General features: G+C 26.9%; 1 protein-coding gene across 3 annotated transcripts in view; it reads left to right on the top strand.

Moving 5' to 3' along the window:
• The window catches only part of LOC119678125 (maternal protein pumilio), a 400,630-nt gene extending 387,808 nt beyond the window's left edge, over positions 1-12,822 (top strand). For all 3 annotated transcript variants that reach the window (XM_038089798.1, XM_038089799.1, XM_038089800.1), the window contains 3 exons: positions 5,497-6,702; positions 11,106-11,274; positions 11,350-12,822. In XM_038089798.1, the coding sequence (XP_037945726.1) occupies positions 5,497-6,702; positions 11,106-11,274; positions 11,350-11,875 (1,901 nt within the window). In that variant the 3' untranslated portion in view covers positions 11,876-12,822. The remainder of the gene's footprint in view (positions 1-5,496; positions 6,703-11,105; positions 11,275-11,349) is intronic.
• The last annotated feature ends 4,608 nt before the right edge of the window (positions 12,823-17,430 follow it).

Raw genomic sequence — 17,430 nt, 5'->3', positions numbered from 1 at the left:
AAATACTTCTCTAAACTCTGAAGTACGAATGAATGCAATCAATATAAAACCTATTGCAATTTTTTTAATCAAAAACTTCATATGGAAGTAATATAAAATTTTCCTTATATTATATCTATGATTTTTTATGTAAGCACCATTCAAATTTTGTAAGCACTGGTGCATTCTAATACTTTTACTAGTAGGTTCTTAAAAAATAAAAGTGCTTACAAATTTTGTGGCACAACTTGGTTAAAAACTTTAGATAAGTAAAATTTCACTTTCCTTAACCTCAACAGATTTTCTGAGTGCACTTAAATTTGTGTAAGCAGCCACTAACAAATATTTACTATATTTAAACAAATAAATTTACGCAAAAATTTATTCAAAGTGCCATTTTATGTGCACATAATGCACGTGCATTTATAATTTATAAAATCATTACATTAACTTGGCTTCCGTTTGACACGCTGCACACATAAAAGAGCACACATATAAGGGAACGCATGCATTTTTAAGCAGTTAAGTTGTGTGTAAGCATTATGCTCAAGGAACGACAATGTCTGTAATAAAAATTTTATCATTTCATATGCACCAGTAGCAGTTAACCACCCAACAACTACCTAGAAGTACTTTGGGCTGAGTTGGTTTGTCTGCCATCAAATAAGTTACAAATACAAAGCACAGATAAGACGCATACTTAGATACCTACAACAACCATCTACCTACAACAACCATCTACCTACAACAAAGCTAGCTACCTTTTCCTACCAATAACTAGCAAGACCTTAAATAAATATACATTACCAATGTCTTTCGGGTAATGCCTTTCATGCTTTTTGCAAAATTGAGTTCGTTTACGTTGAGGGAGTATTTCTTGAAGAGTAATTGTGGCATGTAGCATGTTGTGTATTTCCTTACTCCTTCCCGGTAAAGGTGCAATTCTAACATATTTTGTATAGTAAAAGGAACTCAAAATTGTGCTTTGCCCTTGTTCAGAGATATAAGCTGCATACAAAGCTCATGCTCGGCGCTCGATACTCGATACTGTAATACCGTTCTAGCCTTGTGAGCATCGCATGCAACGTTTGTAACATTTGCAACCCATAAAACCACAAACACTAACTTTGTTTTAATTCCTAAAAGAAATCTTTATGTCAAGTCCCACCACCCGCTATATGCATTATGCATTTATATTCCCTACTTGCTTCACTTGCACTCATTTGACAATTATTGTTGCCCATCTTTGTTGCTGTATCTGCTGTTGTACGAATGTATCTGTGTTGTTTATGCACTTTCAAGTTTAAATCAATGCTGTGTCTGTTTCGCTGTCTGTCTGGCTATGGTTGTATTATTGTATGATTGTATGGTTGTATGATTGTATGACTGTTTGTTTACCTTTATTTATAATTGTTTGTGTGTATTGTATAATTGTGTATTTTCATCATTGGGCTTTCGTATCTCAAATTGCATGAATAATTCCCTTTTAAATGTGTTGTGCATCAATTTAAGCTTCTTGCTTGAATATCAAATAGTAAAATGTCTGTAGATAACTCATACTCACACAATTTGTATTAGCAAGATTTACGGACTAACATGCAGCTAGAAAGATTAGTATCTTACTTTATGCTACCATTCAACAAAACAAGAACAAGAATACATTTTCTTTTATTATTATTGCTTAATTGTTTCTTCTTTGGAATTAGTTAGTTGATTTAAATGACAGTTTTAGTTTTCCTATTTTTGGCGCTCCTTTTCCTATTTTTTGGCTTAAAATATTGCAATTTATTTGTCAATCAAAATTTTTAGCATAAATTTAAAAATATTGACTTTTATAAAATTTTATAAATGTTGCTGAATAGCTGAATTGTATGCTGAATTATGATCAGGGAATAAAATATCAAACTTAATGTTAGAGAGTAAAAAGTAAATAATATTTTATATATTTTGATTTTTTATTTAAATCCAAAAGGAAAAGGTTTGTTTTACTTTGTATCTTATCAATACATAGACCACCAGATTCGTGGTATTTAAATCAAAAACGAAAAAGTTTATTTTATTTTGTATCTTATCAGTACCATAGACCACTAGATTTACGGTGCATAGTATTCCTCAAGTAGTTAGAATGTATTATCTTAACTACAATATAGTTTTATTTTAAAATGATGTAATAATTTACTATAATAAATATTTAGGTATATTTGTATCACTTAAATATTTTTAATATGACTCGAATCATAATGTTTGCAATGAAATCTCACGTGAACCGAACATTTGTAGTAATCATGCCCTATTGAAGACAAACTTACCTACATATTCATAAGCGCATATCACGTTGCATGTTTGTGTTGAGCATGTTGAAATAATTTCATATTTTATAAATCACGTTTCAAGCATAAACCTATTAGTATTGTAATTTAAGAAAATTGCTTAAATTTATTGTTAAATATATATGTCGACATATACTATTGCATTTTTAATTGAAGACATAATAATCCTTAGTTCAACAATGTAATTAGTATAGAACTATAATTGTGAATAAGCATATCTAATTTTATAACAGGATTCTTATATCTTAGGATCTATGGGTATCATCGATGTTGTTTAGCTCTCTAGATTTGTATTTAAAATCATACAACTTTTTGCTTTGCTTACACAAACAATAACTAAACGCTCAATACAGCGTCAACTAGTATAGTTGTAGAATCATACAAATGCAACAAACAATATATAGATATGACAAATGACATATCTGTATGTTTGCTCAGAATGCTACTCCTTGTAAGATATGCCTACCAAATTGATCCACCCAAAAAAAATCTAAACGAATCCTGAGTAAATATTAACACTACTTTTCAATCGTTTTTTGTTTTCACTGTCTTGCTTGTGTATAAGTGTTTTTTTATGTTTCTATCTGACATCAGCCTTCTTTTTCTCGCACACAATTTTTTTCCATCAATAAATGTTTGATTTAATTTAATTTATTTATTGTCATTTCTTTTTCTTCTTCGTCTAATACTTTGTTTTTTTGTTTTTTTTTTGTAATCTCTTGTCCTGCTCGTTCTTTTTATTGCTTTGTTTGTTCTTTTTCTTTTTTCTGAATTTTCTTATCTCTTTTTCTCTGTGTTCTTTTTTTCTTTATCTTTTTTTTTCTTTCTCAATTCTTTTTTTTTTCTTAATGTTTCGTTTTGTCTTCTCTTGTTCTTTTTTCTATTCGTTATTCCGTTATAATTCTTTATTTTTTTTGGTGTCCTCTTCTTCTCTGAATTTTTTGATTATTCTTTTTCTTTGCTTTCTCTATTTCTCTCTTTTTTCTCTTTCTTGTATTCTCTACTTCTTTGTCTTCTATATTCTCCATGTTTTGTATATTTTTTTGTCTCTTTTTGTCCTTTTTATATTTTTTCTTCTATTTTTTTCTTCTTTTTTTTTTCTTTTTTATCTTTTTTTTCTTTTTTATCTTTTTTTTTTCTTTGTATTTTATTTTTCTTTGTATTTTCTTTTTCTTTGTATTTTCTTTTTCTTTGTATTTTCTTTTTCTTTATATTTTCTTTTTCTTAGATTTTTCTTTTTCTTAGAATTGTTTTTCTTTCCTGTATTATCTTTTTCTTTGCCTTTTCTAATTCTACTGTATCTGTTTTTCTTCAACTTTTCTCCAAAAATTTTATTAACTATTATAATTGGTACATTTTTCATATCATTCTCCTTTTTTTCATAACATTATTCTTTCACTAATTTGTTCTCCAAAAACTATGAAATTTATATTCGGTGATTTTTGTATTAATTCTCCAATTCCTATTAAAAAGAACTACCATAAAATATATAGTGTAAATATTTTTGTTCATCTTAGGTGTTTACTTAAATATTACTACAATAATAGTTTACTAAATTTTCTGATATTTTACATCATTATATATTTGCTATTAAATTAGCAATCACACAGCGATTATCTTAGTATGATTTAATCTGCAAATTGCATCAACAACATCCATCCTTATGAGAATTTAACTAATTCGTTTATCAGTTGCCTTATTTGTTCTTTAGATATATACTCAACATCATATAATATACATCGTACAAATAGAAAAGCACAGTATACATCCTTAAACAATTCGATTAGTCCATTTGACATTTGACATAAACATGTCCATATCCTTTACACAATTCAAGTAGACAAATTGCACATCAATCAATTCATGTGTGGTTTTGAATTTTTAATCGTATTCTCAAGTAAATATATATGTTGTAAGATAGGTATATAGTATGTAGTATAGTCTGTATTGATGTAAACTATCACTACACTATGATATTTGAAATTTAGTCCTATTTACTTTACTTAATTTGAAAATCCTTTTTGATTTTAAATTTTGTACGGATTTCTATTTTTTCTTATAAAATGTTGTGATATTATGGAAAATGTTATGGAAAACTTGTTGATTTGTGGTTACAAATGAAATGTATAACTTAAATAACAAAAATTTTTTGTGTATTACAATACATTCCTTAAATATTAGACAGAAAGAAAAATAAAATAATACTTTGCATTGCATATAAAAGATAGATTTAATTTTTTAATTAAATGTCGAAAATGCTTTTTGCTAACAAAAAAAAAATTTTTAATCTTTAATCACATAAATGTCTTTTTAATTTTTTATTTTTTGAGCTTAAGATCTTTAGAAGATATTTCTGATTTTTAAAGTATCTAATGGAGATAAGTTCTATATCCTGTGCTGTCTGCCATTAACGAAACGAATATTGTGTAATAAATCTACTAATAGAAAGTAATTAAGAGAATTTTTTTTAATTGATTTTTAAATTAATATTCTTTTATAGATATAAAAAATTTTTTAAACTTTTATAGTGGCATAAAATTTCACTTTGTATAAATCATTAAAAAGCTACTTAACTACTTTTTCAATTTTACTACTTTTTTATTTTGTTTTAACTTCCTTTTTCATGTTTATTTACTTAAAATGTCTCGTAAATCTTTATTCGCAACAATTCGCCTGGCATAGAGGCACTAAAAATATAAAAATACATTCTACTGCAACCAAAATTAACTCCCAACCAGAAACTCACTTGCCAATGCACATGACGAGTCCTTTTTCATCCTGCTTGACAATACAATATTTGAACTTTATATATTATATATCGAATTGTGTTTGGTATCGGTTCGGGTTATATTTGTATTTGTATTTATTTTTTATTTTAGTTTTTATTTTGTATTTTGTATTTTATATTTTATATTTGGATTGCGTTGATATAATAAAGTAAATATGAAATTGAAAAACGTGACTAAATGCAAATGCAGCATATCAACTTGGTAAATTCGAAAACCAAAACATAACCAAAGCTCTTTTGTACAATTTAATCAATAACAAATAAAATGAAATAAATAAATTAAAATTTAAAATGCATGCAGCCCACAACAAATGCCAAAAAAGAAAAATATTTCATTTAATTTACAATTAAATAAAAATTTTAAAAATAATATATATTTTATTTTTTTTATTTTCATAGCACTTGCACTCAACACATCCTCATTGACAGGACGACGTGACTCATTTGATCGCACTACTTCCGCCTTTAGCCCATCAGCTATGGATTACACCAGTAGTAGCACAATAGCCGCAACTTCAGTATCACAAGTAGCAGCAGCTGCAGCTGCTGCTGCAGCAGCACGTGCTAAATGGCCAACAGTTACTAATACATATGGTACAATTGGTGCTACAGCTTCAGCGAGTCCTATTGGTGCACCCATAACTCCACCGCCGCCACAGTCGTGCCTAATGACAAATCGCGCACCAGGCGCTGAAACCAAATTCCGCCAGCAAATGGCAGTCGGCTTACCACCAGCAACTGCACAAGTTATTGCTGCTGCTAACAATATGTTCGGTTCAAACAATTCACTCTTCTCAAAACATTTACCCATTCCAAATGCTACATCAGCAGCTTTAGCAGCTGCAACATCAAATCGTTCAGCAGCACTTGCAGCCGGTGTTAATCCTACTGCCGCAGCAGTTGCTGCAGCTGCTGTGCCAGGAGCACCACAACCAGGACGTTCACGCTTGCTTGAAGACTTCCGTAATCAGTTATATTTAAATTTACAACTGCGTCACTTGACGAATCATATTGTGGAGTTCTCACAAGATCAGCATGGCTCTCGTTTTATACAGCAAAAACTTGAACGCGCTACAGCTCCAGAAAAGCAATTGGTCTTTAATGAGATACTCAGTGCTGCGTTCAGTCTAATGACAGATGTATTTGGAAATTATGTTATACAGAAATTCTTTGAGTTTGGCACTCCAGAACAGAAGAATACACTTGGCATGCAGGTTAAGGGGCACGTTTTGCAGTTAGCTTTGCAAATGTACGGTTGTCGTGTTATACAAAAAGCTCTGGAAAGCATTTCGCCTGAACAGCAGCAGGAGATTGTACGCGAATTAGATGGTAATGTTTTGAAGTGTGTTAAGGATCAGAATGGCAATCATGTAGTACAAAAGTGCATTGAATGTGTTGATCCATCTGCTTTGCAGTTCATAATTAATGCTTTCAAGGGACAAGTTTATTCGCTCAGCACTCACCCTTATGGTTGTCGTGTTATACAGCGCATCTTAGAACATTGCACTCCGGAACAGACTGCACCAATTTTGGAAGAATTACACGAGCACACTGAACAGTTGATACAAGATCAGTATGGAAATTACGTTATACAACATGTTTTGGGTAAGTGATATATTTTTATGTAATTTAATTATATAACTTTAGATAAATATATTAAAGAGAACAGCTTGAAAACGAACCATATATATATTATAATATAAATACATCAAAAGAAAATAATTATAATAATAAAGCTTACGTTTTATTAATAACTATTTAGTAATTATTTTTAAATATTAAAAACCTGACAAATAGGAAACATAAAATATTTTCTGAAAAACATTTATAAAAGAAATAACTTAAGAACAAAAAGTATATTAGCAAACCTCTCTATCTAAACATAACAGCGAAGATATGAAGTATGGACGAGATTTCGACATCGCACACATGTCCATTTAACAACGAATTATGGTAGAATCTGCAACTGTGGGCAACTATTTTCATACGTTGTAGAATTCTAAAGATATTGACGTTTTAAATTTATTCCTGTTTACCCAAAAAACTACTAATACGAGTAATGAACAGGTGAAGTGTCCACTTATTTTCGATGGCTTCTACGTAAAAAATTATAAATTTGAAATCTGATGTATAAAAAATTAAGCGTGCCTTCGGAAATCGGAATCGTGTCGGAAACTGAATAGGAGAACTGTTTCCAGTAGTATTGACTTTATTAATTCTCTACTATTCAATTTTATGGATTATTTACTTAATGATTTATTAGCATCGGCATTCGTTAACGAATAAACTTATAAATTATTTCTGTAGCGAATGTTAATTGCACATAAGTAGTGTATGAGAAAAACATTTATATGCATTTATATTTGAATTCTTATGAGTGTACTCTGAGTGTTAAAATTATGACTTGAAATTGGAAAGGCAAAAAAAACAAACATATTTAAAAATATTCAGACAAGCCAAAAAAAAAAACAAAAAAAAATCATCCAAAGTTAAAAGAGAACACAATGTTCCACAGAAAATCAAAGTACAACAGCAAAAGCATTGGTATATATATATCAGAGTTCGTATTTGCGTACCCATGAGCGGCTCATTCTGCTCACGGCTCATGAGCCGGCAAAAAACTCTTTTCATACGATGGCTCACGCTCACGAGCGAGCCCAACTACAGAGCTCACGCTCACGAGCAAGAGCCGCCATTAAGTTATAAATGGGCTCACGCTCGTGAGCAAGAGTATGAGCTGCGGCTCATGAGATCTCATGCGCCCAATTTAAGATTTTGCTATTATTTTTTTTTTTGTGAAAACATGTCATTAAAAAGATTAAAAATATTAATAACCTTGAATTAACTTTAATATGGAAATAATCAAAGTTCCTAAAATAAATAAATACATTTTTATTGTTTATTTGTGAAAAATAATAATATATATATATAAAAGAAAGTTGTGTTAGTTACACCACTTATAACTCAAGAACGGCTGAACCGATTTAGCTGAAAATTGGCAGGGAGGTAGTTTAAGGCCAGGAGAAGGACATAGGATACTTTTTATCCCGTTCGACAGCATTCCCGTGTGACTTGACATGAAACGTCAGTGGTGAGAAACGACAAAGTAGGTTTTGAAATTATCAAATTTTTGATATAAGAAAATATTTTATTAAAATTTAACAGATAGAAATATAACTTAGTTAATGTGTTTTTAAAAGTTGTATTAGATCAATATAAGTTTGTGTTGCAATAAATATCGTTTTTAATCAATAAAACTACCTGGTTGTTGCAAACTCAACAAAATAAATAATTAACAATTATAATGTATGGTATGGTTGAAAATTTGAGTTTTTAGTTTTTTAATTGACATGAAACGTCAGTGGTGAGAAACGACAAAGTAGGTTTTGAAATTATCAAATTTTTGATATAAGAAAATAAATAAATAAATATAAAAATAAATAAATTATGAATGATTAATGTAGGTATTTTTTTTTTTTTTTGTATTTTTTCCAATTAAAAAAAAACTGCTTATTTATTGCCTTTAAGGCGGAACAGAGTTCGCCGGGTCATCTACTAGTATTTTATAAATTTGTTTTTCAAATTCAAATTATTGTTTCATTATATTGTTTTAATATGAAATTATATATTTTTACATATAACGTTTATAAAAATAAATAAAGCAAATAAACTAATAAATCGCTTTTTATTAAACAGTTGAGCTCGTGAGCTCTCGGCTCGTGAGACCTCATGAGCAGCTCTTCAATATGAGCAATTTGAAGGCTCACGCTGGTGAGCAGCTCTTCATTATGAGCCAATTATGGGCTCACGCTCATGAGCCAATTTTGGGCTCACGTAAGAATTGGCTCTTGCTCATGAGCCTGAGCTGCTCATGAGTGAGCAAATACGAACCCTGATATATATTGACTTTTTACGTCAACATACATAAAAATAAAAAGAAAAGAAATACATAAATAAATGATCAATAAACAATTTCGGAAACTTATCCGATGTTTTTCGATTTCTTAGAACTCACCTATTTCGTCCAGCAAACCATTAAAAACTAAAACAGAACAAACGTAAAAATCTTAATATTTGTTCTAACTTGATCAGTGTAGAAGCAAAAAAGAAAGAGAGAAAGTGTAGAAGCAAGAAAGAAAATGAAAAGAAAACGAAAAAAGCGGGAAAAAGGACAAAAAAATAAGAAGAGAAAAGGAATAAAAATAAAAAAAGAAAAAGGAAAAAAAAAGGGAAAAGGAAAATAAAAAATAAAAGGGAAAAAGGAAAAATGGAGAAAACTCCCCCTGGGGAAAAAAGGAAAAGGAGAAAAAAGAAAAAAGGCAAAAAAGAAAACAAAAGAGAAAAGATAAAAAACCCAAAAAAAAGTGTTATTTTTCTCTATACATATGTTATTATAAAAAATGTAATGTGCGACGGGGTACATTTGTGATACTATCCACTAGCGCAGTACAGGGTTATTTTTATTATTAAAAGAAAAAAAAAAGACAATGTGTCGTTTTTGTATTAATTTAACTGATGCTGAAAGAAAATGCTAAATTCTTAACGCATCGAAAATTTAAGTTTAAAAAACAAATGAAAACAATAGAAGACGAAAATGTTGGGATTGCTTGAAGAATGTGAAAAGTACATACCTACATATTAAATATGACAGAGTCAAATGAATATAACGAGGGTTGTCGGGGAAAGCTTGCTGGGGCAGAGCCTCCTAGTATTTATAAATAAAAATAAATATATTGCTAAGCTGGTACGTTGCGCCATATCATGTGAAGATCAAACCAATACCAAACACTATGATATTTATTTTAAATTCTATTATTAAACAACAAACAAAAATTAAAGAACCATCCTGGATTAGTGATTAATATTAAAGTCATACCAATACCAACTAAAACCTTTCATTCCACTCACTGACCGCTCAACCACTTAGTTCAAATATAAAAATTAAATCAAAAACAATATTCACTTATGAAAAAGCAGTCAAAGTATGAGATAACAAAACTAATGGAACAAAATAATTAGATATAAAAAAAAATAAAATGAGATAAAATCCTAGATGTCGTTAACTAAGTAAATACTTTATTTTCACCAGCAATCAGTGATTAACTATGTTCATACATACATAGCTAAATAATCAAAAACAACAACAGTTAACAGTATCAAAAAAACAGAACTGACGTTTAACATACTAAAACGCACACACACGCATACATACACTAGAATTTTCAAATATTAATATACTACAATTACAATAAACTGGTTACTACCCAGGAAATAGTCAAAATATCATAGTGCTGTTATTGAGAATAGTCCCGGATAAGCTTACGAATTAATTGTGGAAATAGTGTTTCGTCTAGTATTTTCTTGTTTCCACAGTCACGGGTAGCCATAAACCGAAAGTCTTATATTCTAATCGCAGAATAGCGTTAGACGATTGTTAGATATAACTAGCTCGAATCACGTTAACAACCAATAATACGAATGTAAAATTGTTCTTTAACGAACGTTATCGTTTGGCAATTGTTAATGCCAGAACAGTAGGGCTCAAAGTTCATACGAATATATGAAAGTATTGTAAATGCTATTTAGATGATATTTATCAGAGAGTTGTTGCCTACTAACATATGGTATATATGCTCAGATATTGTCTTTGAATAAATATCAAAATGTCCTTTTTCCCAACTATGTTTTAGATATGGATTTCGAAGTAATTTTTGCCTCTAATCTAATATTTATTTATTTAATGTATCCAAATAATATATCAAAAACTTTATAATATTTTTGATATCAGAAGTTGTAATCCTTTTTAACTATTTAAACGGTGTTTTAGAATACTAAATGGTGTGTTTTTTTTATAATTTCCCATTTTTTTTTTACGCGTTAAGCTGATAAATTTTGTTTGATATATTTATATATACATATGTTTTGTTATTTACATTACCTAATATATTAACGTTTTTCATTCTTGCGCGTTTCTCACTCTTGATACCTATGATTGCTTCCAACTTCAGAACATGGCAAACCAGAAGATAAATCAATTTTGATTAGCAGCGTACGTGGCAAGGTGCTCGTTTTGTCGCAACATAAATTTGCTTCGAATGTAGTTGAAAAGTGCGTGACACATGCAACACGCGCCGAACGCACTGGTCTCATAGATGAAGTCTGTACTTTTAATGATAAGTAAGTACAAATATATGTTCAATAATAATATACTTTAAAAAATAACTAAATTTTATTCATTCCTCTCTCTTATAGTGCATTGCATGTTATGATGAAGGATCAATACGCTAATTATGTGGTACAAAAGATGATTGATGTCTCAGAGCCAACACAATTAAAGAAACTCATGAATAAGATACGCCCACATATGGGAGCATTACGCAAATATACCTATGGCAAACATATCAATGCCAAGTTGGAGAAATATTTTATGAAAACAGCTAATCCAATAACAGCAACAGGCTCTACAGGTGTAGCAGCGAGTAGCACTGCACTAGGAGGTGCAGTCACTACAGCAACAACAACAGTTACAGGTGGTTTGGCAGCTATGGTGGCTACAACAACAGCAACGAATGTTGGTAATGTTGTAGGTGCAGGCGCTATGAACGGTAATGGCATAGTGCTACAAGAGAATTGTATTAATGTAACAGCACCAGGACAAGCATCACCTGCTGCTTCTTCAGCTGTATCGACAAATAGCAGCAGCGCTACATCTGTAGTAACAGCTGTCAATAGCGGTCTCGGACCCATCGGTCCACCAACAACAAATGGTGTTTTGTAAGCAGTTTAACAGCAATAGCTTAAATAGAACAAGAGCAACGGTTAATAGAAATTAGTAAAACAATAAAGTAGTAAGCAGAAATTTTTCGAATAAAATTTAGCTTAGATATTAGGTATTATAGTATTTTAAATAAAGCAGTATGAAAAAAATGAAATGTGGTGAAAATAGTAAGGAGTGGTGAAAAGAAAAATCGTGGTGAAAATAATAGAGGGTGGTGAAATTTGTAATATGTTGCTGTTTTAAAAAATAATTAAGGACTAATTAATTAAATGTTTCCTTGTCAAACACCACAATTTTTTTTAATATCGGACAGACACAATTCAATAAGTTTTAATTAAAATTTTATTGACTACATAAATAGATTGCTAGGTATAAAACACAATTTATATTTTATAAAAGAGAAATCGTTTCTAATCGTTTCGCTGAGAATACAAGAGAACACAAAATATGTAAAAAAAATATAAGCTTAGCTAAATAAGTGTAAACAACTCTAAAGTAAGAGAAAAGTAGATGTAGCAATAGCAATTAAATCAGAAACAGAAAACAGAAAATGCTAATTGTATTATAAATTGCGCTAATATATTAATATATATATACATAAATGTATGGATGTATGGATTAGTTTTTAGATAATTTGATATTAATGTCTTTCTCCAAACTATCTAAACTCCTTTCAGTCTTTATAGCGCAAGAACTCAAGCATTTTGCACGATGATGTGAACACTATGAATCATATAACAAGAATAAGTCAAAATTATGTTTGAAACTGTTGATTTCAGTGAACGCAATTGAAAAATCTTGAAAAAGTTCAAACATTCGCACTGTATTGCATGCAAAAGCAAGATAAAAATCTTTTCAAATTTATATTTATTTTTATTTTTAAAAAATTTTTTGAAACTACTTATATGTTATGTATGTTTTAATTGTACAATTTTTGTAATTTATTATATGTAAAAAATTGTTTGTAAACATTTAATTTTAAGTGTAACAATTCGAGACTCATATGAGATATATATTATATTAAATGAAATAACAACACTCACAAACGATTCATTAACAACCCATTTAGTAATAGAGTGTATGTATATGAATGCATTAACAAAGAAAAATGATTTTATTTATATATAATTTACTATATGACGCTGCTTATAAATGAATTTGAAATTGTAATTATTATGTTAATAGAAAAATTGAAAAAATTATAATTATATTGTCATCACAGAAACGTGACATTCTACTATATAGTTGTCACTCTCGCTCACTTTATGTAACAGGCATATTTGTATCCGTTGTGTATACTTTGCATGTTCTTTTGTAAAAATATGTAAAAAGCAAACTTTCCTTTTAAACAAACAATATTTTTTCGAAAATTATATTTGTAAATTAACTATATTTTTAATTTGTATACTTGTATTATTTATATTTTCGTTTATGTATAAAAATATCACTACAACTTGTAAACAATTTTTATGTAAAAATGACATTTTTAAACATTAAATTATTAAAACTATATTTTTAAACTCAACAAAAATAAAATAAAACATATAAAAACCCTTGCAGATTTATTTCACAAGCATTATTAAGAAAAGATTTTCATATTGTTAAAAACAAACAGATGCAAGTTTTTTACTATTATTTATAAATATTTCAATTCTATATTATAGCGTATAATACAGTAAATAACAGCCTATGAAAGATTAAAATACAATTAAAAACAAAGAAAATGCAAACAGTTTCACAAATTTCAAATTATCTTACAGTTTGAAATAATAAAAAATTATTAAATGTTCACTATAATTTCTAAAAACATTTTTATTATGATTAAAATTATAAACAAAAATTTTAATAAAATATTAAATTAAAAAACATACAAAATTTATAAATAAATATTATATATATAAATACATTCAATAAAAATTATATATATTAAATTAAAAATATATAGAAATATGAATGAAATAGATTTCTTAAGCATGTTTATAAGAATTTTTAGTATTTACGCATTATACATACTATTACATATATACATTTATATATGGTATATATAATTATTATAAAGTATTTTAATTTTAAAAAATTGTAATCATGTATATCACAGACGACAAACAGGACACATACGACGTAAAAGTAAAAGAAAACCTTATAAAGAAACATTTCTTTCTTATATTATAATTAAATCGCGTACATGAATTTAAAAGTATGCGGAATGCAGGAAAAATTAATTTAATTTATACGCATAAGAGAATTATAAAAAATTTCACGTAATTTTAAGTATATATAGAAATTGATTGATTTTATAAATATGTTATTTAAATAATGTTTATTAACAATTATTGTAACTTGAATATATAGCAAGCACGTGTAATTAATTAATTACAAAATCAAAAAATAATATAAATATATAAAAGCTTGCTCTCTAGGCCAGTTGTTTGGAATAAATAATTTCAGTTTGATTTGCTAGCATAATTTATAATATAAAACCAATTAAAATTAGAATACAAATAGTAAAAATTTCACACAAAAACTTAGATACGTACATAATAAATATATTGGGCAGATTTTATCAATCAGTTACATCTCTCAGTGAAATAAATTAATTTAATATTTTATACATGCAAATTTTCTTCCAAAATGAAATTGACTTTTCACTTTTGTAAGAGCTAAAAGCTACAGTTGAAATACAATATATATATACATATATATTTCAAAAAACTTTAACTTAAACAACTGTCGTCGTTCTAAATATAAATAGTGAAACTGTGGAAATATGGCTTTGGTTAGCTTAAGATATCTAGAACATAAATCATATATGATTGTAAATTTTATAATATTATAATTATATTTATTAAGTCAAGTCATTTTGCATTGTAAGTTTGAGATCTCCTTTTTCCCCTTTTCATATTATATATAGAATAGTTTTCTGAGCATAATTTGCTTATAAATTGTAGAATTGAACCTACTATAATGAATCTAACTTCTTCATCGACTATAAGATGCCCAGCATGATATTTCTTTTACTTGTGCATTAGTGCTGAATAAGTTAATTTTTTTCTCAGTTAAACCTACAAGTTTAACTGGAGTGAATTCTCACTTTTTAAAGTGATTATTTAACCTATAGTGCTCTATCAAAATTTCTGTAATGATTCTTAAATCATTTTTATTTCATTTTATTAGACACTGATATAGTGCTTACTATATCAGTAACAATATTTAATTATTAATACATATATGAAATCACAGATGTACTGAAAACGTTTGCTCTTAAATATTGAGCATCAATGACATCATAAGATACAATAAGAATGACAAATTAAATGTTCTTTAACAGGTCATTATTTATTAATAATGGTTGAATGCAATTATATTAGTTTTGGTAATATTAACTGTGAACTAAAAATATGTTCACAATTTCATTGATATAATAAACATAACATTTCTTTATATATAAAATTATGCAGAAATAAATGGTTGTTATAATTCATTTAAAATTATTTTGACAACTTATATTATTTATCTGTATATATGAGAATATGTACGAGCTATTTTGTATTCTACTACAAATCAAACAAATTATAAATAAATTTATATAAATTGTAAATTAAAAAAAAATATTTAAAAGCAAGCGAACAAATGTTTTACCGAATTGTAGTGTAGAAAAAAAAACTGGCAAATTATTATAACAAAATTTTTCTAAAACAAAAAAATAAAGTAAAACGTATGAACATATGCTACACGTGAATGAAATGAAATTTTATAATAACAATAAATATATATATATATATATATTCAAAAATTTATATGAAACTCATATAATAATAAATAATATATTTTTTCTATACTCACTAGCTTTTGTTGAAAGACTTTTTAAAATAATAAATATATAACTATAAAACTCATCTCTATAAATAGTAATTAAAAAAAAGAGCAAATGTAAAGAGATTGTAATATGTAATAAATTTACTTTTTTGCAAATATGCAAATAGTTATAAATATAAATATATATTTATATATATAGAAAACATTTTGTAAAAAATTTGTACGCTCTTCTATCTACATTAAGTTAAAACCATATTTTTTACTTCAGCAAGTGAAACCCTAATAGAATATAGTTATTAATATTTAACCTAACTAATACTAGTTTATAAAAATAAGTACATTAATAAAGCACTTGTAGCATAGCACTTCACTGAATCACACCTTAATATAAACAAAACCAACAACTATTTATGCAAGCTCTTTAAAATATAAAAATTTTAATTGTTCAAATTTATTTATTTCTAAAATATATTTGAGTCACTGTATTTTTTAATTATTACATATTTTAAATGAACGCTTAATTTTTAATATTGTATTTAATTTTTAGTAATTTTATTTTAAATTAAAATTGTAATTTGTAATTCGTGCTTCTATATTTGTACGATGTATATGCATGTATCTGCTTATTACATTTTAAACATTTTTTGTATTTATATAATATGTTTTAATAATTATATATATTTTATGATTATGTATTAATTTTTATGTAAACTTTAAGATTTTATGATTTTCAAATATATATTCAAAAAAAAAAAGAAAACTACTATCTCTTTTGGTGATATCTTTATTTCTTCTGTATTTATATTTTTAAATTTGTTTTTTACTCAAATTAACTCAAATTTTTTTTCTTATAATTTAAAAAAATCTTTTCATTGGTTAATTCTTTTTAAAAATTTTATTATATCCTGTTAATTATGTATTACATATATTCTTATTTTGAAATTAAATTTTAGTATAATACACTTCAAATAGTTTTTTTTTACAATGTAATACATATATTTTTTATTGCATTCATTTTTATTTCTAATTGATAATATAATTTTATGACTTATACTTAAAATATTTATTTAAATACAATCTATTTTATTGACTTCAATAATTTATATAAATTTTTTTCATTTAAAACTTTTTATTTAGATCATATATTACAAGCATTTTTTTAATCGATTATTACACATTTTTTTAAAGACATTTCGTTTTTTTCATGTTTTTAAATTATTCTATACCAAGATTTTATTTGTTGTAATTTTAACAAAAACATAGTATGAGAAATATATTTTGCTTAAATTAAATAATCGGTAAAAAACATGAAAACAAAAAATAATTATTTTTTAAGATTGATGTTCATTGATCTTTCACCAACGGTTATTTCAATATATTTTCATGTAATTTATTTACTATTTTTATTTTTGAAACAGGCCAATTGGCAATTAGCTAATTGTTCAAATAAACACTTTTTAAATTATTTTAAAAAACTATGTTATATTTAAACTAATATTTTGACTATATTCTATAGTCATCTTCAGGGTACTCTGAAATATTGGTGTAAATAAAACATAATTTCAATTAATTTGTTTCAAAAATAAAAATAAAGAATTTTTGTTATAAAAATAATAATATAAAATTTATTAAAAAAATATTGGTTACAGAAAAATGTTGAGATAATAAAATTCAGTTAATTTGCAAATCATTAAGTCCTTAAAATTATTAGAACTGCTGCTATAGTCTATAGTTTTCCA

This window comes from Teleopsis dalmanni, chromosome 2, assembly GCF_002237135.1.
Source record: "Teleopsis dalmanni isolate 2A chromosome 2, ASM223713v2, whole genome shotgun sequence".
Taxonomy (NCBI): Eukaryota; Metazoa; Arthropoda; class Insecta; order Diptera; family Diopsidae; genus Teleopsis; species Teleopsis dalmanni.
This window is presented reverse-complemented; position numbering and strand designations above follow the sequence as displayed.